At 36.2% G+C, this 25444-nt stretch overlaps 1 protein-coding gene across 1 annotated transcript; it reads left to right on the top strand.

Moving 5' to 3' along the window:
- Positions 1–868: 868 nt before the first annotated feature.
- LOC142870552 (uncharacterized) lies at positions 869–25124 on the top strand. Its single transcript, XM_076001424.1, has 3 exons — positions 869–1119; positions 1500–2049; positions 24788–25124. The coding sequence occupies exons 1-2, from the start codon at positions 869–871 to the stop codon at positions 1960–1962; spliced, it is 714 nt and encodes a 237-aa protein (XP_075857539.1). The 3' UTR covers positions 1963–2049; positions 24788–25124.
- The last annotated feature ends 320 nt before the right edge of the window (positions 25125–25444 follow it).

The following is a 25444-nucleotide window of genomic DNA, read 5'->3' as shown; positions in this document are numbered from 1 at the left end:
ATCTGGTTACCTGGGGAACCAGATTTATCTCTGTGTCCTCAATACAGTAATACATCTCAATGAGGGCACTTTTAATAACCAAGTGATGTGTACTTGCCTGTATAAATTATGCATCTCTTATCCAGCTCCAGCGTACCCAGAGAATTATGGAGAAAACCTCCTCTGAGGACTTTTATGTGGCTGTTAAGATGCGATTGTCGGGTCCTTTGGAGAGTTTTAAAGGGAACCCAATTCACTTGTTTTGAGCTTTTTGGAAATTCTTTGAAGAGAAGATGGAAAAGGGAACAGAGTCACTAGAATCTGTAAACTCATAAAACAAAGAAGCAGAAATACAGAACCATTGAATTGTTGCCCTAGAAAGACTTCAGAGGTCACTGAGTCCAAATCCCTAACTAATGGTTTAATCACCTGAATAAAAGACGAAGCGAGGGGGTGTTCGCCTCTGCTTGGATCTCTGCAGTGGTGCGAGCTCAGCAGGGTTGTGGCGGGAAGAAGCAAGGTCTTGCGGTCAGACAGAACGCAGGCCACATCCCCTGTGAGCTGGGCAGGGCCGTCTCCCTGGGCTTCGTTTTCCCTGTGAATGGGGAATGATGGTGCCCATCTCACTGAGTTACCATGATTATTAGATGGAAAAGTACATAATGGGAATAATCGTTTGAGAATTTTAAGTTTATACTAGTTTCAGCCCCCACCTCCCCGATCACAAGTCATGTGCCCCAGCCATGCTGCTGCGCGGATCTCCTCAGTGGTGGCAGGAGCCTCTGGAGGAGGACACAGCGTGGGGACGCCGCCTCCGCCGAGGAGGGGAGGACAGGAGGCCAGCCCAGTTTCGGGCAGAATTTGGGAGAACAGGAGGTGTATGGGAAGTATGGGGTTCAATATCTGTACTCCTACTTTAGGGAGAGTCCCGGGGGGCGGAACCAGGCAGCTGAGCGCACGGACAGGCAGGGAGCAAGCGCCCTGCCTCCAGTGCGGGCCGGGCGCCGCGGCCACCTCCTCCGCCTGGCTGCAGGGGGTGGAGTGGAAGGAAGCCGCACAGGGAGGCAGGGAGGCGAGAGTCCGCCCCGGGGGCGCCGATTTCACAGCCTGGGGCCGAGTGTGGCCGGCCCTCCCGGCCGGGTGTGCGGCCCCGCCCGGGCACGAAGACCTGGTCAGGCCGCACGCGGTTCTCTGACTTGCTCAGAGCCACGTCAGCCGACGACTGTGTCACTCGGGCGACAGGCAGTCTCTGCCCTTTTGTTCTCCCTAAGAAGTGGCGCTGAGTAAGTCCTGAACAGTGCAAAGGCGCACCCTTCTACCCAGAAACACATTTCAGGTGTCTTTTAGCGTGTGACAATGTGCTGAATGGTGTACAGGGACACTTCCTTGAAGAGTCTATGCTCTCCGAGAACTCAGAAACAAATAGGCAGTGTCACAGACACTCGGGCACAGATCGTGCGGACAACTAAATAAAAGGGGAAAAATAAAAAGCCATGAATTGCAGCTGTCCATGTATGCAGGAAGACGCATGTGACGCGGAACTGTCACGCGCGCGGAGAGCGAGGGCGCGCGGTGGCGAGCGGGAAGTCCGAGCCGGCCGCGCCGCCGCAGAGCCGCTCCAAACCCGCCGGACCTGCCGGACCGGGGCCTTTCCTCAGCTCCCGCCTCGGCGTTCCCGTGCAAACACGCTCCGGCCCTCACAAGGTGGCTTCCGGGATTCAAGGAGCTGGGCCGGCGCGGCGGGCCGGGCGGCGGACGCGGGGCTCTCGGCGCGGGCCGCCGCCTCGCGAGGCCTGCACGGCCGCCGCGATTCCTGAGCGGAGAGGCTCAGAGAGAGCCCGCGCGCTCCAGGTCTCCCCGCGGACGGACGATATGGAGGCATCTCCACAGTCTCTCCCGACTCAGCTGCCGCCGCGCAGGCCGCGCCGGTCCTCGCGCACCGTCGCCTCCCGGAAGGAGGACGCCGCGCTGTTCTCCACATGATGTCTTGCTTTGTTTGAAATGATTTTCTTACTTCTAATCCTTTCAAACAAAGTTCTTAATGTGGGACTTCAAGAATTAGCAACAGGGGTAATTTACTGTCCTATTTCAATAATCTGATTTTATACCTAGTAAAATTGAAAGCAAACTGAATTCGGTCTCATCTTAATTACAGTCATTGTAGCTCTCAGATATCCATATTTTATCCTAATTATCAAGGATTTTAATATAAATAAACAGAGCATGCTATGGTCTCTCCTCTTTTTCACATCTTAAGTTGAAATTGCCTTTCTTCTTGAATGGCCCTAAAAGGTGAACCAGTCTAAGGAATTCTCTTTCATAGTTGATGTTTTTTCTAAAGACCTTTTAATTTTCTTGGTAACTTACTGAGACCTTAGCTCTTAATCTTAGTGCTATAGATGCAAAGAGGATCACCTGAAATTGAAAAGTGAGTAGAGATATTTGAGTAAGAGGTACCTAAGTTCCTTGGGAGGATCCCTATAAAACTGAATTCAGTCCAGAGTCTGAATAAGGGGCTGATAAATCACTTAGGATAATAAAAGAGCTGACTGGGGACTTCCCAGCTCTGTTTTCCTGAATTAATTAATTCTACTCTTGTGCCATTTCCTGGCACCTGAGGTCTTCAAGGACTTAGAGTTGAAATCTAGTAATACCACAGAGGCTAGTTTAGATTTTATTTTTTCCTTTACCCAGATACCTTCTGAATTGATATTTATGTATAATAATAGCTTCTTTTAATTGAATGTCTACTATTTGCAGGAATTTTGTATATAGTATCCCGAATTCTCATACAAATTCTTTAAATATGGCTTTAGTCCCTTTGTGGAAAATGAAACCAAAAGCCATAAAAATTAATACAAAAGTTCTAGTTTCATGTCTGATGAGCCACAGAGTTAGCATTCAAACATTTCTTTCCCTCAGTTCTCAGCTTGGCCCAAATCTTCGCAAAGCAATATCCCCAGAAGAAATCAAAGTTCATTACTGAGCAATCAGAGAGGGCTTCCTGGCTCTCAGCCAGCCCTTGTGGTGTGCACTGGTGGAGGCTGGGGCAGAGATGGACGATGCAGGAAATTTCCAAAAACGGCCCTCCTTGCAGGTGAGGGTGCCTGGTCTCCACACAGACTGCCCCAGTCGGGAGGGCGGGAGCCACTGGCTCTGAATGCAGAGGGCAGCCTGCACTTGAGAGGGGAGGGGGAAGTATTCTAGAGGAGGTTGGCAAACTTCTTCTGTAAGAGATCGGTAGTAAACATTTTAGGGTTTGTGGGCTATGCTGATTCTATCACTACTCAATTCTGCTGATTTAGGGAAAACAGACATAGACAATATAGATGTGGCTGCATTGCAATAAAACTTCATTTGCAGACACTGAAATTTGAACTTCACATAATGTTCATTGTCATCATATGTTATGCTTTTTCCCCCCAACTACTTTAAATGTTAAACCCATTCTTTACTTACCACCGTTCTTAGCAGGTGGGGGGCCAGATTTGGCCAGTGAGCTGTGGATTGGAATCATACGCATTATTCCGAGTCTGGCTTCTTTCATGGAGTGCATAGAATCCTAAGATGTTTTAGTTTTTGGCAATCTCATTGCGGTACATTATTGTGGTTCGTTTGCATTTCCCTAATCACTAATGAGATTAAGCACTTTTTTCATATGCTTATTAATCATTCAGATTTCTGCTTGTGCGAAGTGCCAGTTCACATTTTTTGTGTGTTACTTTGTATTTTCCACTTTTTCCATTATCCTGCATAGGTAGCCTTTGTCAGTTGTATAAATTACAATGAGATTCTCCTAATTTGTATATTGTTTTTTATTTTATTTCTTTATGGCATCTTTTGATGTGCAGATGTTTTTAATACAATGTAATTTCTCATTGATGCAATTTCTTTTTTAATAAATAAGCTCCCATCTTGGGATGACTAAGATTTTCTCTTATATTATCATTTAAGATATTTATAATTTTAATTTTTGAATTAAGTTTTTTAATTCACCTCAAAATTGTTTTTGTATATGATGTGAAGTAGTGCTTCAATTTCTTTTTCTCCCCTTTCTTCCCCTTCCTTCCTTCCTTACCTCCCTTCCTTCCTTCTATTGAAAAGTGTATTCTTTCTCTTTGATCTGAAATGCCAACTCTGTCAGAAAGTAGCCCTTTATGTGCCTAGGTCACTTTCTAGACTTTCTGTTTTGATCCCTCAGTCTATTTTACTACTTTTCTGCCAACACTATGCTATCTTTATTTGTATGACTTTATAATAAACCTTGATTTCTAGTAGAGTTATATGTCCTATGTTGGAAAAAAGGTAGAAAGGAGATTGATGACCAAAGGCTGGAAAACTTGGCCTCTTTCAAATATTGATTCATGAACAAGAAATATTTCTCCAATCATTTAGGTCTACTTAGAATTTATTAATAAAGTTTTATAATTTTGTTCACAAAAGTTCATATATAATTCTCTTGACAGATTTATTCCTAAATACTTCATAATTTTTGTAGGTTATTTAAATGGTATTCATAAATTTCATCTTCAAACTCATTCTTATGCAGGAATACAATAAAGTTTTTCATATAAATTTTATATTTAGCAATTCTATTTTGCTTTCATATTATAATACTTTATCTGTAGATGCTTATATATTTTCTATGTGCACATTACTTATAAATAATGAGAGCTTTGTAATTCCTGATCTATATCCTTATACCATTTTTTGTGCCATACTTTTTTGTGAATGGCAGTACCTCCAGCAAAATGTCAAATAGAAGTAGTGATAATGATCATTATTGTCATTATTATAATGATCATTATTGTTTCTCTGATATCAAAGGGGAAACATTTTGTAGTAAGCAGACTTCTAAGATGGCTACAATGATCCCTGCCTCCTGGAATTCATACCCTTGTATAATCTGGCTTTTACTGTGGGCTAGAGCTAATAGCCTTGTTCTAACCAATAGAATATGCAGTTTAATGGAATGTAACTTTCATGATTAGGCTAGAAAAGATTGACTTCTCTCCTTTATTAAAATGTAATTTACATACCATACAATTCACTCATTTAAAGTATACAATTCAATGATTTTTTGTATAAGGACAGAATTGTTCAACCATCTCCACAATCTAATTATAGGACATTTTTATCCCCTCCAAAAGAAATTCTGTGCCCAATGGTAGTAACTACACATATGCCCCCAGTCCTAGGCAACCACTAATCTACTTTCTGTGTATAAATTTATCTGTTGGGGCCTATTACATAAATGGAATTACATAATATGTGATATTTTTTGACTGGCTCATTTCAATTAGCGTAATGTTTTCAAGGTTCATTCATATTGTAGCAAATGTTACTACTTAATTTTTATTACTGAGCAATACCCAATTGTATATTTCATTTTGGTTATATATTCATAAGTTGATGGACATATGGGTTGTTTCTACTTTAAAATACGAGTAATTCTGTGTATACCGTTTTGTGTGTATATTTTTATTTCTCTTGGGTATAAATTTCACAGTAAAATATCTGGGTCATATGCTAACTCTATGTGTAACATTTTGAAAACCTGCCAAACTAGTTTTCCAATGGTTACACCATGTAACATCTCCAACAGCAATATATGAAGATTCTAATTTTTCCATATCCTTAAGAACACTTGTTTTTACCTATCTTTTTAATCATAGCCATCTCAATGGGTGTGAAGTGATACCTCATTGAGGTTTTGATTTGCATTTCCCTGTCAACCAATAATTTTTAATATTATTTCATGTGGTTATTGGCCATTTGTTTATCTTTTTTGTAGAAATGTCTGTGAATATTATTTGTCCATTTTAAAATTGTATTATTAGTGTGCTTTTTTATTGTTGAGTTGTAAGAGTTCTTTACATATTTTGAATATAAGTCCATTATCAGATGTATAACTTACAAATATTTTCCTAATTCTGTGGGTTCTTTTTTCATATTATTGTTGATATCATTTGCAAAACTAGTGTTCCTAATTTTTATGTAGTTCAATTTATCAAATTTTTTTCTTTAGTTGTTTGTGTTTTAGTGTCATATCTGAAAAACCATCATCTAATTCAAGGTCATGAAAATTTACTCCTATGCTTTCTTCTAATAGCTTTATAGTTTCAACTCTTAAATTAAGCCCTTTATTCATTTTCAATTAAGTTGCACATATATTGTGAGCAACGAGTCCATCTCCATTTTTTATTAATATCTCTGGATATCTTATTTCCCCATCACCCTTGCTTGAAGAAACTATTCTTTCTCCATTGCATTTTTTGCACCATTGTGGAAAATTAATTGACCACATATATAAGAGTTTATTTCTGAAATCTCCATTCTGCTTCATTGATCTATGTGTCTATCCTTATGCTAGTTGCCATGCTGCCTGATCACTGCAGCTATATAATCAACTCTGAAACTGGGAAGTATGAGTCTTCCAATTTTGCTCTTTCCTAAGATTGCTTTGGATATTCTGGGTCTCTTGCACTTCCACATAAATTATAAGATCATCTTGTCATTTTCTGTGAAAGCCAGCTGGGATTTAATAGGTATTACATTCAAACTGTAGATCAACTTGGGGATGATTTTCATTAGAATGATATTAAGTCTTCTCATCTATAAATATGGGATGTTTTTTCATTTCTTTAGAGCTTTCTTAAATTCTTTCAACAATGTTTTATGGTTTTCAGTGTACACATCTTTCAAATCTGTTTTTAAATTTATGCTTAAGTATTTTACTGTTTAAAATTATATAAATAATTTTCTCAAACTTATTATGGGAATGTCATTTTTAGCTTAAAGCAATGCAACTGATTTTTGTATATTTATCTTGTTTCCTGAAAATCTAGCTGAACTCACTTTTTAGTTCTAATAGATTTTTAGTGGAATTAATGTTTTCTAAATATGAGATTATGTAATGTTAAAATAGTTTACTTTTACCTTCCCAGTCTGGGTGTTGTTTATTTCTTTTTCTTGCCTAATTTCCCTGACTGGAACCTCCAGAACGATACTAAAAAGAGGTGGGAATCATATAGTAAATTTAGTGTGTATGTGTGTCTGGCTTATTTCAATTAGCATAATATTTTCAAGGAGAAAGAGAAAGCATTCAGTATTTCAATACTAAGCATCATATTACCTTTGGGTTTTTCCTAGATGCCTTCACGCAACTTGAGGAAGTTCTTTTCTATTCCCAGTTTGTTGAAACTTATAATCACAAATATATGTTGGATTCACAAACACATTTTCTGCATCTATTCAGATGACTACATAGTTTTGTTCATTATTCCATTAATATAGTATTAATATATCACATTAATTGACTTTTTTATATTATACTAACCTTGCATTCCTGGGATAAGTCTCATTTTGTTAAGGTTAATAATTGTTTTTATGTGTTGCTGAATTTGGTTTTTAAGTATTTTGTTGATTATTTTCATGGTAAGAGATATTGGTCTGTATTTTTCTTGTGAAATCTCTGTCTGATTTGAGTATGAGGACAGTATGGGCCTCATAGAATGATTTGGCATGTGTTACTCCTTGTTCTTTTTTTTGGAAGTGTTTAGAAAAGATTGGTTATCAGTTTTTGAATGCTTGGTAGAATTTACCAGTAAAACCATCTAAGCCTTGTTTATTCTCTTTGAAGTTTCAGAATTACTAATTTAATGTTCTTGTTATAAGTCAATTCAGATTTTTTGATATTTTTAGTCAGTTTCAGTAATGATTTTTCATGGGATTTGTCCACTTCATCTCAGTTATCTAAGTTTTGGCATATAATTATTCAAAATATTTGTGTGTATGTGTAATTTTCTGTTTGTTAGTGACATTCCACTTTTCATTTTTGATTTTAGTAATTAAATCTTCTCTATTTTCTTGATCAGTCTATATAAAATTTGTCCATTTTCTTGATCCTGTCAAAGAATCACAAGTTGGTATTACTGATTTTATAGTTGTTTTTATATTCTGTTTTATTTATTTCCACCTTACTCTTTTATTATTTCTTTTCTTCTTGCTTTGCGTTTTGTTTGCTCTTCTGCTTCCACTTTCTTATGGTATAAAGTTAGGCCATGAATTTGAAATCTTTTCGTTTTTTTTTATTTCGGCATATTATGGGGGTATAGATTTTAAGGTTTCAATAAATGCCCATTCCCCCCCCTCCCCCCACAAGTCTGAGTTTCCAGCGTGACCATCCCCCAGATGGTGCACATCTCACTCATTATGTATGTGTATACCCGCCCCCATCCCCCCTCCCACCTGCCCAATACCCTATTACTGTAGCACCTATGTGTCCACTTAGATGCTGCTCAGTGAATACTAGTTTGCTGGTGAGTATATACGGTGCTTGTTTTTCCATTCTTGGGATACTTCACTTAGTAGAATGGGTTCCAGCTCTAACCAGGAAAATATAAGATGTGCTATATCACCGTTGTTTCTTAGAGCTGAATAGTACTCCATGGTATACATATACCACATTTTATTAATCCATTCTTGGATTGATGGGCACTTGGGCTGCTTCCACAGCCTTGCAATTATGAATTGTGCTGCTATAAACATTCGAGTGCAGGTGTCTTTTTTGTAGAGTGTCATTGAATCTTTTGGGTAGATGCCCAGCAATGGGATTGCTGGATCAAATGGTAGATTCACTTGTATCGCTTTAAGGTATCTCCATATTGCTTTCCACAGAGGTTGAACTAGTTTGCAGTCCCACCAGCAGTGTAGGAGTGTTCCTCTCTCTCCGAATCCACGCCAGCATTTATTGTTTGGAGACTTTTTGATAAAGGCCATTCTCACTGGAGTTAAGTGATATCTCATTGTGGTTTTGATTTGCATTTCCCTGATGATTAGAGATGTTGAACATTTTTTCATATGTTTGTTGGCCATTCTTCTGTCTTCTTTAGAAAAGTTTCTGTTCAAGTCTTTTCCCACTTTTTAATAGGATTATTTGATTTTTTCTTGCTGATTTACGTGAGTTCTAAGTATATTTTAGTTATCAGTCACTTATCGGATGCGTAGGATGCAAAAATCTTCTCCCATTCTGTAGGTTGTCTGTTTACTCTCATGACTGTTTCTTTGGCTGTGCAGAAGCTTTGTAGTTTGATCATGTCCCATTTATTTATTTTTGTTGCTGCTGTGATTGCCTTTGGGGACTTCTTCATAAATTCTTTGCCTAGGCCGATGTCTAGGAGAGTGTTTCCAACATTTTCCTCTAGAATTCTAATAGTTTCATACCTTAGGTTTAAGTGTGTTATCCAGTGTGAGTTTATTTTTGTGAGAGGTGAAAGGTGTGGGTCCTGCTTTAGCCTTCTACAAGTGACTATCCAGTTTTCCCAGCACCATTTATTGAAAAGGGATTCTTTTCCCCAGCGTATGCTTTTGTCTGCTTTGTCAAAGATTAGATGGCTATATGAGGATGGTTTTATATCAGGGTTCTCACATCTGTTCCACTGGTCAATATTCCTATTTTTGTGCCAATACCAGATTGATTTAATTACTGCAGCTTTGTAGTATAGTTTGATATCTGGCATATTGATACCTCCCGTTTTGTTTTTGTTGCCTAGGATTGCTTTTGATATTTGGGGTCTTCTTTGATTCCATACGAAGCATAAAATTATTTTTTCTATGTCTGTGAAGAATGCTGATGGAATTTTAATAGGTATTGCATTGAATCTGTAGATCAGTTTGGATAGTACAGACATTTTAATGATGTTGAGTCTGCCAACCCACAAGCATGGTATGGATTTCCATCTGTTTACATCCTCTGCTATTTCCTTCCTCAGTGTTTCATAGTTCTCCCTATAGAGGTCTTTTACCTCCTTGGTTAAGTATATTCCTAGGTACTTTAATTTCCTTGTTGCTATTGTGAAGGGAATTGAGTCTTTGATTTGGTTCTCAATTTGATTGTTGTTGGCATATATGAATGCCTCTGATTTCTGTGTATTGATTTTGTATCCTGAGACTTTACTAAACTCATTGATCAGTTCCAGGAGTTTCTTGGTTGAATCTTTGGGGTTTTCTAAATATAATGCCATATCATCAGCAAACAGTGAAAGTTTGATCTCTTCTGCCCCTATTTGGATACCTTTAATTCCACTTTACTGTCTGTTTGCTGTAGCCAGGACTTCCAGCACTAAGTTGAATAGAAGTGGAGATCGTGGGCAGCCTTGTCTGGTTCCAGTTCTAAGTGGGAATGCTTTCAATTTTTCCCCATTCAATATGATGTTGGCTATGCGTCTGTCATGTATGGCTTGTATCATTTTTAGATATGTTCCTTCTATGCCTATTTTATTAAGTGTTCATATCATGAAGAGGTGTTGAATTTTGTCAAAACCTTTTTCTGCATCTATTGAAAGAATCATGTGGTCTTTGTTTTTGCTGCTGTTTATGTGGTGAATTGGATTTATAGATTTAGGTATGTTGAACCATCCCTGCATCCCTGGGATGAAGCCCACTTGGTCGTGATGGATTATTTTTTTGATCAGCGTCTGGATTCGCTTAGCTAGGATTTTGTTGAAAATTTTTGCATCTGTATTCATTAGGGATATTGGTCTGTAGTTTTCTTTTTTTTGTTGCATCCTTTCCTGGTTTTGGTATCACAGTAATATTTGCTTCATAAAAGGTGTCGGGGAGGTTTCCGTTCTTCTCTATGTTGTGGAATAGTTTCTGCAAGATAGGTACTAGTTCTTCTTTGTAAGTGTGGTAAAATTCGGGTGTGAAACCATCGGGACCGGGACTTTTCTTTTTGCTGTTTTTATTTCAGCTCTTGAGATTGGTCTGTTCAGGAAACCTGTTTCTTCCTGGTTGAGCATAGGGAGGCTGTGTGTTTCTAGAAATTTGTCCATTTCCTCCACATTTTCCAGTTTGTGTGCATAAAGATTTTTGTAGTATTCATAAATTATATCTTGTATCTCTTTGGGATCAGTTGTGATATCTCCTTTTTTGTTCCTGATGGAGCTTATTAGAGATTTCTCTTTTCTGCTTTAGTTAGCTTAGCCAATGGCATGTCAATTTTGTTTATTTTTTCAAAGAACCAACTTTTTGTTTTATTAATCTCCTGAATAGCTTCCCTGTTTTGCATTTCATTTAGTTCTGATTTGATCTTGTTGATTTCACTTCTTCTGCTGGGTTTAGGGTTGGTCTGTTCTTCCTTTTCCAGATCTTTGAGTCATTTCATTAGATTGTCTATTTGTGATCTTTTTGACTTTTGGTTATAGGCATTTATGGAAATAAACTGTCCTCTCAGAATTGCTTTAGCTGTGTCCCAGAGGATTTGATAACTTGTCTCATGGAGAGGCAAGTTATTTGTCAAATGACAAACAACATTTTCATTTTGTTCATAGAATTTTTTTATTTCCAGCTTGATGTCTTTATTTATGAAGTAATCATTTAGTAGGAGGTTGTTTAATTTCCATGTTTTTGTGTAGAAATTGAGTTTCTGCTAGGGTTGATTTCTACTTTTATTCCACTGTGATCTGAGAAGGTACATGGTATGATTTCTATTTTTTAAAATTTCTTGAGATTTACTTTTTGTCCTAGGATATGGTCAATCTTAGAGAATGCCCTGTGAGCTGATGAGAAAAACATATATTCAGTGGATTTTGGGTAGAATGTCCTGTTAATGTCAGTCACATCCAATTGTTCTAGAGTTTTGTTTAAGTCCATTATTTCTTTATTAATTTTCTGTTTGGAGGATCTGTCTTGTGCCGTCAGTGAGGTGTTGAAATCTTTGGTGATTATGAAGTTGCTATTAATCCATTTGCTTAGATCCAGTAAGGTTTGCTTTATGAAACTGAGTGCACCTAAGTTGAGTGCATATATATTTAAAATTGTTAACTTTTCTTGTTGAACTGTGCCCTTCACCATTATATAATGATCCTCTTTGTCTTTCACTACTTTTGTTGGTTTAAAAACTAAATTGTCTGAAATTAGAACTCCCACACCAGCCTTCTTTTGGCTTCCACTTGCCTGGAATACTGATCTCCACCCTTTTACTTTTAGTCTATATGCATCCTTGCAGGTTAGATGTGTTTCCTGAAGACAGCATATACTTTCCCTGTATTTTCTTATCCATTCAGCCATCCTGTGTCTCTTCAGTGGAGAGTTTAAGCCATTCACATTTATTGAGAGAACTGATAGGTAAGGTAGATTATTGTTCATTCTGTTGGGTTGGATGTTGTTGCTTTGATTTCTCTCTTGAGCCATTGTATTATCTGGCCTTTAATCTTTGGGTTTTGGTTATTTTTATATTCATGAGTTTTTATTATGGTGTTCCGTGTGTAACACTGTTTTGAGTACTTCTTGTAGGGCCGGTCTTCTTTGGTGAATTCTCTGAGATTTTGCTTGTCTGAGAATGTCTTTATTTCTCCTTCATATACGAAGCTTAGTTTTACAGGGAATAAGATTCTAGGCTGGACATTTTTTTGTTTCAGAAGAATGAGAATGGGGCCCAGTCTCTCCTTGCTCAGTAGAGAAGTCTGGTATTATTCGAATTGGCTTTCCCTTGCATGTCACTTGCTTCTTTCATTTTACAGCTCTTAGGAGGGCCTCTTTAGTTGATATTTTGGATGACTGCATGTCGTGATGTCTTCCTATTTGCATTGAATCTCCCAGGGGTCCTCTGAGCTTCTTGAACTTGTATATCGAGATTTTGAGCAAGGCCTGGGAAATTTTCCTCTATTATATCTTCAAATAGCCTGTCCAACCCTTGAGTGTTGTCTTCTTCCCCTTCTGGTAACCCTATGACCCTCACATTAGGTTTTTTCACATAATCTTAGGGTGGAAAGAAGTGAGGCCCGCTCTAGGCTGCGGGTCTCAGACAGCCCCCACACACAGATATTCTGATTTGGCGGGGCCATTCCAGCCCCTCCCTGACAGCTTTTCCTGGAAGCATAGAACAAAACTTTGACCCCTGCTAATGACATTGGTGTTGCCTGAGTGCATGCTTACCCAACCCAGCTCTACCCAGACTCTCTCCTAGACCAGCCCTCACTGAGGGGGAGAAAAGGACACACCTGGAAGTCCCAGGGTCCCACCGACCACCTGAGGCACTAGAGTGCCTCTCTACAGGAATAAGAGCTTATAAGAGAACACAAAATCCACAGCATAGCCTGTTCCTCCAAGCAAGCACCATCTACTGACAGGGAAGACATCCTGCACACCCTTTTCATGGCACCTACAGACTCATTATACAGGGAGTGGTCGAATCTTACCCACAGACACCACCTACCAGCTCAAAAACTAAACAAGGTATGTGAATACCCAAACAAAAACCTAAAGGAAAGAAACAACAACTGATCAACATGGGAAGAAATCAGCAAAGGAACTCCGGAAATATGAAGAACCAAAAGGAAAGCATACCCTCAAAGAGGAGCACCAGCCCCCTAAAAATGGACACCAACCCAAATCAGGCAACCAAAATTACAGAAGTGGAATTTCGTATGTGGATCATAAGAAAACTCAACGACCTGCAAGAACAACTCAATAAGCAACACAAAGAAACCACAAAAAGCCTCCAGGACCTAGAACAAAAGTTCACTAAAGAAATAGACACAATGAAGAAAAGTTTAACCAAACTCCTGGAAATGAAGAATCAATTCAGGGAACTACAAAATACAGTGGAAAGTCTCAAGAACAAGGTAGATCAAACAGAAGAAAGAATCTCAGAGATTGAACACCTCCAACTAAATAAAACAATCAAAAGATAGAGCAGAGAAACAAGAGAAAAGAGCAAAGCCTACAAGAAATCTTTTCTTTTTTAAAATAAATGTTTATAGCTATAAATTCCCAGATGAGCATTACTCTAAAAGACCCCAAAGGCAATGGCAGCAACAACAAAATAAACAAATGGGACCTAATCAAACTAAAAAGCTTCTGCACAGCCAATGAAACTATCATGAAAGCAAACACACAATCTACAGAATGGAAGAAAATATTCACATGCTACACATCCCATAAAGGGCTGATAACTAGAATCTATATAGAACTCAGGAAAATCAGCAAGAAAAAACCAAACAACCCTATCAAAAAGTGGGCAAAGGACATGAACAGAAACATAGACTAATGGCCAACAAACATATACAAAAATGTTCAACATCTCTAATCATCTGGAAAATGCAAATCAAAACCATGATGAGATATCACTTATGTCCAGTGAGAATGGCTTTATCAAAAAGTCCCAAAACAGTAAATGTTGGCATGGATGTGGAGAGATAGGAACACTCATACACTACTGGTGGGACTGCAAACTAGTACAACCTCTGTGGAAAGCAACATGGAGATACCTCAAAGTGCTACAAGTAGAACTACTATTTGATCCAGCAATCCCATTACTGGGCAACTACCCAAAAGAACAAAAGACATTCTGTAAAAAAGACATCAGCACTAGAATGTTTAAAGCAGCACAATTCACAATTGCAAAGTTGTAGAAACAACCCAAGTGTCCATCAATACATAAGTGGATTAATAAAATGTGGTATATGTGTACTATGGATTTCTACTCAGCCACATAAATCAATGGTGATCTAGCACCTTTTGTATTATACTGGATAGAGCTGGAGCCTATTCTACTAAGTGAAGTATCACAAGAATGGAAAAGCAAGCACCACATGTACTCACCAGCAAATTGGTATTAACTGACGTACTCTTCAGTGCACATATAGTAGTAACATTCATCGAATGTAGGGCAGGTGGGAGCAGGCAGGAGGGGATAGGTATATTACACCTAATGGGTGCAGTGCGCACCATCTGGGGGATGGACACGTTTGAAACTGTGACTCAGATGGGGCAAAGGCAATATATGTAACCTAAATATTTGTACCCAGTAGAAATATTTATGTAATATTTAATAATATTTAATATAATTAAATATAATAATATTTAATAAATACTTAATATTTAAGTAATATACTGAAATAAAAAAATTAAATAAAATAAATAAATAAAAGGATTCCATATATTTTTGGTATGTTGTAAACTTATTTCCTTTTATCTTAAAGTATTTTCTAATTTCATTTGTGATATCCTCTTTAACCCTTTGATTATTTAGGAGTGCAGTATTTTAACTTCCGTATATTTGTGAATTTCCCAGATATCTATTATTGATTTCTAAAGTAGTCCATTTCATTCCATTGTAAACAAAGAACATACTTTCTCTTATTTCAATTCTTTTAAATTTACTGAGACTTTTTTTTTTTTTTGCTTAGCATATAGTTTAAACTGGATAACATTCCATGTGTACTTGGAAAAAAATGTGTATTCTGCTGTTAAGTGGAGTGTTGTGTCGATGTCTGTTTGTATCTTTGGTTTTAGAGTATGTCTCTTCTATTAGTTGGATCTTACTAAAAAAAATACAATATAGCAATCTCACTCTTTTGATTAAATTGTTTAATCAATTCACATTTAATTTGGTTTGCTTTACATTCACTTTTTTATTTTTTGGTTTTTACAGGTTTTAAGTCTTTTTTGTTCCTCTGATCCTCCATTATTGCCAACATTTTAATTTATTGCACGTTTTCTAGTGTAATACTTTACTTTAATGATTTTTAAATTATTTTCTTTTTTTAGTCATTTAAGACTTACAGACTTAATAGTGATTATAATTGATTACACATTTATACTTAGTTCCAATGATATATAGAAATTCTGCTTCTATATAGCTCCATTCTCTCTTCTATCTTCTTTGTTCTAATACTGTTATACACAGTAAGTATATGTATGTCACAAATCAAATACTTGCTTAAACTATTACTTTATACAACCTTATATTTTAAAGGCTGAGCAAATAAAAATGAACAAGTATAAACTTGTATAATTTGTTATATTCTTCTTTTTTTATCCTTTATTATTCTCTTTATTTTCTCTTGTGGACTTTCTTACTCTAGTACAACTTTTTTCTTACGTCATTTGTGCTGTTATAAATGAACATATTATATTTATACATATTAAAGGCCCCAAAATACAGAGGAATAAAAAATTTAAAAAAAATCAATAGTAGAACAGACATGAGCAATTGTATTGTCTTTAGTAATTATCTACATAATTACATTTATTAGAACTTTTGTTTTATCATGTGCATTTGAATTTCTGTCTGGTATCACTTTGCTTTCAGTATGAAGAAATTTTTTCATATTTCTTGTAAGGCAAGTCTAGTACCAATGAATTATCTCAAATTTAGTTTATCCGAGACTGTCTTTATTTTATCTTGATTTAAAAATCATAGTTTTGTTAGATGTAAGATTCTTGGTTGACAAGATTTTACTTTCAGTATTTTAAGTATGTTAACTCAGTACCTTGTTTTTTGTTTTGTTTTGTTTTGCTTTTTTTACTGATGAAGATTTAGCTGTTAATCCTGTTGGAATTACCCTTGTACATAAAGTCATTTTTTTACCTAAACCTTTTAAGATATTCCTTTATATTTGGCTTTTTATCATTTTGACTATAATGTGCATATGTGAGTGTGAATCTGTTTGAACTCTTTGGAGATTTTTTATTTTCTAGGATGTGTAGATTAATGTTTCTCATCAAATCTAGATAGCTTTTAATCTTCATTATTTCTTCAAACTTTTTTTTGTGTGTGATCCTTTACTACTGGCACTCCTACTATGTGAATATTGTTGTGTGTTTGTCCAACATTTCAATAAGACTTTTTTATTATTTAATATATAGACTTTATTTTTTAGTGAAGTTTTAGGTTCATGGCAAAATTGAGCAGAAAGTGCAGATGATTTCAGATATTCCTTCCCCTCCACAGGCACACAAAAACATAGCCTTCCGTACCATTGGCATCATGCACCTTAGTGATATATTTTTTATAATCAATAAATCTACATTTACACATCATTACCCAATGACCATAGTTTACATTATGGTCAAGAGTCTGAATATACCAGAGTTTATTTATCCATTCACCTATTGAAAGGAATCTTGGTTGTTTGGTAATTATGAACAAATCTGCTATAAAAATCCAAGTGCAAGTTTTTGTGTGGACATGTTTTCAACTCAATTCAATATATACCTGGGATTGCAGTTGCTGAATCATATGCTACTAGTGTGTTTAATTTTGTAAGTAACTCCCAAACTCTCTTCAAAAATGGCTGTGTCATTTTGCATTCCTATCAGCAATGAATGAGAATCCCTGTTGTCCCACATTGTCCCCAGCATTTGTTGTTGTCAGTGTTTTGGATTTGGAGCCATTCTAATAGGTGTGTCACTGTTGTTTCAATCTGCAATTTTCTAATGACATATTATGTTAAGCATCTTTTCATGTGCTTATGTCCCATGGGTATATCTTCTTTGGTGAGTGTTTGTTCAGGTCTTTTGCCTATTTTTTAGTTGGGTTGTTTGTTTTCTTAATGTTGAACTTTAAAAGTTTATTATATATTCTGGATAACAGTTTTCTGTTCTTTCTCTGTAATGTCTTTTGCAAATATTCCTCCCAGTCTGTGGCTTGTCTTTTTATTCCCTTGGAAGTGTCTTTTGCAGAGCAGAAATTTTTAGTTTTAATGAAATCCAGCTTGTCAATTATTTCCTTCATGGATCTTGCCTAAAAAGTCATTGCCACATCCAAGGTCACCTAGATTTTCTTCCATGTTATCTTCTAGGAATTCAATAGTTTTGCATTTTACATTTAGGTCTATGATCTATTTTGAGTTATTTTTATGAAGGGCATAAGGACAGTATCTGGATTATTTTATTTGTTTATGTATGTATGTATGTATGTATGTATGTATGTATGTATGTATGTATTTAGCATATGGATATCCAATTATTTCAGCACCATTTTGGAAGACTATCCTTTCTTTATTAAATTGCCTTCATTACTTTGTCAAATACTAGTTGACTATATTTGCATAGGTATATTTTTAGACTATTTGTTTCTTTAATCTATTTGTTTATTCTTTTACCAGTAGGTAGCAGACTGTCTTGATTATCATAGCTTTCTAGTAAGTCTTGAAGTCAGGGGCTGTTTGTTTTCTAACTTTGTTCTTTTTTAAGTGGGGTTTTTTCTGTGTCCTTTGCCTCTCCACATAAACTTTAAAATCATTTTGTTAATATCCACAAAATAAATTTCTGGGATTTTAATTTTTATTAAGTCTATGGATTAAGTTATGTAGAGCTGATATCTTAACAATATTGAGTCTTCCTTCCAGTGATCATAGACTATTTCTCCAATTATTTAATTATTTGGTTTATTTTTTAAAGTTCCATTTTTCTTCATTTTTTCCCTCTGTTTTTCAGATTAGATAATATCTATTGATCTATCTTCAAGTTTACTGAATTTTCTTTTGTCAGCTCAAATCTATTTACATCTCTAGTGAATTGTTTCATTTTGGTTATGGCTTTTTCAATTCCAGAATTTGCACTTGGTTCCCTTTAATAATTCTTATTTCATTATTGATATTCTATATTCTGTATGCATATTTCTTTAGTTTTTTGAACATATTTATAATTGCTAATTTAAAGTCTTTATCTCCTAAGTTTATCATTTATGTTCCTTCAAAGGTAGTTTCCATGTCCATTTCCTGCTTTTTCCCCCTTTTCCCCTGCATCAAATTTTCCTGTTTCTTTGCCTTTCCCCCTTTTCTTTGTTGCTGTTGTTAAATACAGTATATTTTAAATAATATATTGTGGCAAATATAATACTGATTCTCACCCCCTCTCCTTGGTTATATCATTGTTGTTTTTGTTTGGCCATATTTTAATTTGTTTAGTGACTTGGTCAAGCTATTTCTTTTAATTCTATTTCCCATAGTGTAAAGACTCTAATAGCCCTTGTGGATTTTCCCCCTTTGTTTTATCTTACTCTCCTTAAGGGTTTGCCTGTGGTTCACTTACTGTTCAAAGGTTGTTTATAAGCTTCCTTAGCATCTTAGATTTTTACCCTTTACCTTTGAATGTGTGTGTGTGTGACTTAAAGGTTGTTTTCACAATTTAGGAAGTTTACATTTTTTTGGCATATGTTCAACCAGAGACTAATAGTTCTGATGTTTCTCTGGTATCTTCCAAAAGGGTACAAACTTACACATTCACACAATCTTACAGACTGCCAAGGATATGCCATTTTATTTTTATGCCTACCTTCCTAGGAGTCTCCTTTGAATCAGTGTAACTTATTGTCTAGTCAGTTTTGTCAGAGGTTGTGTTTAAGCTTCTGATGCCAGTGAAGCATTTACCCTATTTTAATGGGTCCATTAAAATATGAATGGGAGTGCATTCAAGTCTGCCCCATATCCTGTTCTGATTGCATCTGACTGAATTCAATCTCCCTAAACCATAGAGTTTGCTAAAAACCCAAGAGGGCACCTGTTGACTATCTTTTTTATAGTTCTCTGTATTAAACTTCTAGATGTTTTGCCTTTTAATTTGAATAGTGGAGCTACCAGCCTGCTCTTACATGCTCTCCACCAAGATGTCCATTGTTACAATGGCCTTTGACATGGAGTTCTCCATATTCTGTTCCAAATACAAATGAGTTCTTCATCATTATGGACTGCCTTCTCTGTGGGCAGAACCTCAGAAATCCTGCATCAGAGCTGGAGGTGTGAATTTGAATGACACCCCTGTTCTATGAGTGGGCATTACATAGGGATGGTGATAGCTCTTGGTCTCAAATAGTCCCTCCTGGCACTGAACTTCTGTATGTTAGTCCTGCAACACCTACCTTAAAGCTTCTTCTGTATGAATAGAAACTATGTGGGGGAAAAGGAAACTGGTCCTCTCTGCCATGGCCACTCAAAATGGAGCTTCTTTAACATGGGTCAAGAGTGGAAAACACTAGGAGCCTGCTTCTTCTGTAGAGAAACCATAGACCCAGGTTGGGAGCTGGGGGAAAAGGGAGCCCCCATCTCTTTGGCCACACTTGCCTGAAGTAGGGAACTCATGGTAGAGCTTCCAAGCACAGAACAGAGGATGGAGTCAAGGAGTGGATGTTGGCTCAATAACATTGACTATCACTATCTTACTGACATTTACAGATATTCTTGAGTGGAAGTTCTCTATTTGCTGCAGGCTCCTCTTAGGAAAGTTCTAGGTTTTTTTGTTTTGTTTAATTTTAGTAATTTTTGCTTTGTTATTGTTGTTGTTGAGGAGGTTGAGATGGTTTGCTGAATTCCTTACTCTACTATTCTCAAAACCCTGCCTTTTTGCTCATAGTTTTAATACTGAACTTTATCAAATGTTTTTATGTGTCTATCAGGATAATCATGATTTGGTTTACTTTTTAAAAATTTATTATTAGAGTTGACACTATATAGACCAAATCTGGCCCACTGCTTTTTCAAAAGTAATATTTTATTGGTACACAGACATACCCATGCTTTTATTTATTATCTATGGGGGCTTTCATTCTACTGCAATAGAGTTGAGTCCATGTGGTAATAAAGCCCCAAATTTTTGCTATACAGTCCGTTAAAAAAAATTTGCTGGCCATTTATTCATTCAAATAATGAATGGAATTTGCTAAAGCTACAGTAATCTTGTTTTCTGTATCTTTGGCAAACATTTAGTATATTCTCAAATCAAACTTTGAGAATATACTAAATGTATTAATATATGTGTACAGGGGGAAGGAGGGAGAAAGAGTGAGCACATGCATCGACACAAGCAGAATATGGTTTGGTATTTATTTCACTAGATTTTTTGCATATGTATTCATGGGTAAGACACACACACACACACACACACACACACACACATATATAATTTTAACTGCCCTTATTGGGTTTGGCTATCAGGGTAATGCTAGCCTTCTATTAGAAAGCATGCTTTTTTCATGCTATTTTAAGATATTATAAATTTATATAAATTTGGTGCTTTTCTTATTTAAATATTAACTATAACTTATTGAAAAAGCTATATGAGGTTTTTTGCAGTGAAATTTCAGAAAAGATAAGTATTTGTAATATTCAAAGAACTACTTAGATTTTTTGATTTCTTAAGTCACATGTGATAAATTATCTTTTTTCTAGGAATCTCTAGATTCTTTTATCAAACATTATATTTTCACAATATCTTAATACACTCTGCTTAATAACTACAACTGGTATAGGATGCTTTTTTATTTTAATTTATGATACTGTTGTAATGGGTCTATGTTTACCTGAACAATCTTAACAGAATTTTGTAAATTTTAGTATTAATTTTTCAAATGAACACACTTTGGCCTTAGTTTTTCTTTTTACATATTATTTCAGAATATTACAGGGGAACAAAGGTTTTTGTTACATGGCTTGCTTTTGTACTGCTTGAGTGAAAGTTACATGTGGGCCCGTCACCCAGATAGTGTACATTATACCCATTAGGTATGGTTTTACCAATGCCCTCCTCACCCCTCCCACCTGCATGATTTTTCTTAACTTTTATTTCCATCTGTGCATGTGAGTGCTGATTGGTTAGTTCCAATTTAATAGTGAGTACATGTGGTGTTTGTTTTCACATTCTTTAGATATTTAATTTAGGATAATGGTCTCTAGCTGCATCCAGGTTGTTGCAAAAGGTATTAATCATTTTTATGGCTGAGTAGTACTCCATGGTATACATATGCCACATTTTATTAATCCACTCACAAATTAATGGGCAGTTAGGTTCATTTCACATCTTTATGACAGTTAATTGTGCCGCAATCAATATTTGGTACAGGTGTCTTTTTGGTAAAATGACTTTTTTCCCCTAAATGGGTAAAGACCCATTAGTGGGATTGCTGGATGAAACTGTAAGTCTACTTTTACTTCTTTAAGGAATCTCCATACTATTTTCCATAGAGGTTGCACTGGTTTGCAGTGCCACCAACAGTGTATAAGTGTTCTTTTCTCTCCATTTCCACACCAACATTTAATGTTTTGGGACATTTTGTTAAAAGCCATTCTCACCTGGGTTAAGTGATACCTCATTGCCATTTTGATTTGCATTTCTCCAGAGATTAGTAACGCTGAGTATTCTTTCATGTTTCTGGGTCATTAGTCTATTTTCTTTTGAAAAGCTTCTCTTCATACATTTTGCCCACTTTTTAATAAGGTTGTTTCAATTTCTTTTTTGCTTGCTGATTTGCTTGAGTACTTTGTAGATTCTGGTTAGTAGTCCTTTATCACATGTATAGTATGGGCATATTTTCTCCCATTCTGTAGGTTGTCTATTTGTTCTGTTGATTGTTTCCTTGGCTATGCAAAAGCATTTTAAGTTAATCAAGTCCCATTAATTTATTTTTGTTTTTGCTGTGATTGCCCTTAGGGTCTTCTGCATAAATTCTTTGTTTAGGCCAACATCTAAAGAGTTTTTCCAACATTTTCTTCTAGACTTCTTATGGTTCATGTCTTAGATCTAAGTCAGCTATCCATCCTGAATTAATTTTTGTGTGTGGTGAGATATGGATCCTGTTTCCTTCTTCTACATGTGGCTATCCAATTTTCCAAGCACCACCTATTGAATAGGGATTCTTTTCCCCAGTGTATATTGCTATCTACTTTGTTGAAGATCAGATGGCAATATGTGGATTGTTTTATATTTGGGTTTTTAAATTTTGTTCCATTAGTCTATGTCTCTATTTTTGTGTCAGTACCATGCTTTCTTGGTTACAACTACCTTGCAGTATTGCTTAAAGTGTAGTAAAGTAATACCTCCAGATTTGTTCCTTTTGCTTAAGGTTGTCCTGGCTATTTGGGCTCTCTTCTGATTCCAAATGAAGTGTAGAACTATTTTTACTAGATCTGTGAAAAATGACAGTGGTATTTTGATGGAAATTGCATTGAATATGTAAATCACTTTGGGTAGTATGGATATTTAAAAAATATTGATTCCACGGGTCCATGAGCATGATGCTTTTTCATTAGTTTGCATCGTCTTTAATTTCCTCCCTCAGTTATTTGTAGTTTTCTTTGTAGAGATATTTTACCTCCTGGATTAAATATATTGCTACATATTTTATTTTCTTTGTAGCTACTGTGAAAGATATTGAGTCTTTGATTTGATTCTCAGCTTGATTGTTGTTGGTATGTATAGGAATGCTACGATTTGTGTACATTGATTTTGTAACCTGAGACTGCTGAATTTATTTCTCAATTCCAGTAGTCTCTTGGCAGAATCTTTGGGGTTTTCTAGATATAAAATAATACCATCAGCAAGTGATAGTTTGACCTCCTGTTTACCCATTTGGATACCCTTACTTTCCTTCTCTTGCCTGATCTCTCTGACTAAGACTTTCAGCACTATGTTGAATATAATGTTGATGGTGGGCATCTTTGTCTTGTTTTAGTTCTGAGTGGGAATGCTTTCAACTTTTCCCCATTCAGTATGATGTTGGCAGTGGTTTGATGGCTTTTATAATTTTGAGATATGTTCCATATATGTCTATTTTGTTAAGAGTTTTTAATCATAAAAGGGTGCTGAATTTTGTTGAATGCTTTTTCTGTATCTATTAAGATGATCACATGATATTTTGTTTTGCTAGTGTTTATGTGGTCAATCACATTTATGGATTTACATACATTGAACCATCCTTGTATCCCTCAGATGAAGCCCACTTACTTGGTCATGGTGGATTATTTTTTTGATGTGCTGCTGAAAATTCAGTTAGCTAGAATTTTATTGAGGATTTTTGCATCTATATTCATAAGGGATATTGATCTACAGTTTTCTTTTTTTGTTGTGTCATTTCCTGACTTTGGTTATCAAGGTGATACTGACTTCATCAAATTAGTTGGGGAGGGTTCCTTCCTTCTTGATGTTATGAAGTAATTTCTGCAGAATGGGTATCAATTCTTCTTTGTAGGTCTGGTAAAATTCCACTGAGAAACCGTTTTGTCCAGGATGATTTTTTTATTGGTTGGAAGACATTTTTATTGCTACTTCAATTTCACTGCTCATAATTGTTGGTCTGTTCAGAAGTTCTGTTTCTTCCTGGTTGAGCCTTGGGAGGTTGTCTGTTTCTATGAATTTGTCCATTTCCTCAATGTTTTCAAATTTATATGCATAGAGATTTTTATAGTATTCACAGATGATATTTTCTATTTCTGTGGTATCAGTTTTAATATCTCCTTTTTCATTTCTGATTGAGCCTATTTGGATTATTTCTTTTCCACTTTTGGCTAATCTAGGGAAAAGTCTATCAATTTTGTTTATCTTTCCAAACAATTGACTTTTTTTTATTAATCTTCTGTATTTTTCTTTTATTATTTTCAATTTCATTTAATTCTATTCCGACCTTTGTTATTTCTTTTCTTATGCTCTGCTTGGTTTTCTCTTCTTTTTCTAGTTCCTTGAGATGATTAACCAGATTTTCAATTTGTGATCTTTCTGTCTTTTTGATGTCTTATTTTTCTGTCTTATTTAAGGTTATGAATTTTCCCCTTAGAAATGCTTTTGCTGAATACCACAGATTTTGATAACTTGTGTCCCTCCTTTGTCATTAGTTTAAGAAATCTTTTGATTTTTACCTCAATTTCCTCCTTGACCCAATAATTGTTAAACAGTAGGTTGTTTAATTTCCATGAGTTTGTGAAGAACTGAGTGTTTCTGTTGGAGTTGATTTATAATCTTTTTCCATTATGGTCTGAGAAGATATATGGTATAATTTCTATTTTATTGAATTTTTTGAGACATGTTTTGTGGCCTAATCAATCCTAGTGAATGTTCTGTGTGATGATGAGAAGAATGTACATTCAGTAGTTTTCAGGTAGAATGTTCTGTAAATGTCTGTTTGGCCCATTTGTGCTACAGTCTTGTTTAAATCCAGTGTTTATTTTCTGCTTGGAAGATCTGTCCAGTTCTGTCAGTGGCTGTTTGAGCCCCCAGAAATTATAATGTTGCTATTTATTACTTTGTTTAGTGTTAGAGGCAAGGACCCTCAAAGACCCTCAACTCCCCTATGACTCGTCCTACGCACGGACTTCGCCCTGGAAAATTCCAGCTATAGCTCCGAGAAGAATGCATTCCATGACGTGCTGACCACGGGATGCTCCAGGGAGTGCTGACTGCAATTGTTCCCGACCACCTGCCAGGTTGGAGATGAGTAGCCAGTCAAAAACAGGATACCGATAAGACGCTGATTGGGGCTGATTAACCCAGACCCAAGCCTCATCGTCACCCCACTCTATTTTTTTGTTTCTACTTCCTTGTTTCTGTATACTTATACAACCTACTAAGAATCTAAGTAAAGCAGACCTTGACAACCATTTGCTTGGTCTCGTTTCTTTCTCTCGCCCATCTCTTTCAGGCATGGTCCCCCTCGCCCCCGCAAGTAACAGAAGGTCCCGCGGGCCGGGACAGTTTTAGATCTAGTAGGGTTTGCTTTATGAACCTGTGTTAGGTGTATAAAAATTTAGGATTGTTATGTCTTCTTGATGAATTGCTCCCATTACCATTATATAATGACCATTTTTGTCTTTATTTACTATCACTGATTTGAAGTCTATGTTATCTGACATGAGACTGGCTACACCTTCTTTATTTTTATTTCCATTTGCATGGAATATTTTTTCCCATC

The sequence above is a fragment of the Microcebus murinus genome, chromosome 4 (assembly GCF_040939455.1).
Source record: "Microcebus murinus isolate Inina chromosome 4, M.murinus_Inina_mat1.0, whole genome shotgun sequence".
In the NCBI taxonomy this organism is placed as follows: Eukaryota; Metazoa; Chordata; class Mammalia; order Primates; family Cheirogaleidae; genus Microcebus; species Microcebus murinus.
Note: the sequence above shows the minus strand (reverse complement) of the source record. Positions and strands in the feature narration are given on the sequence as shown.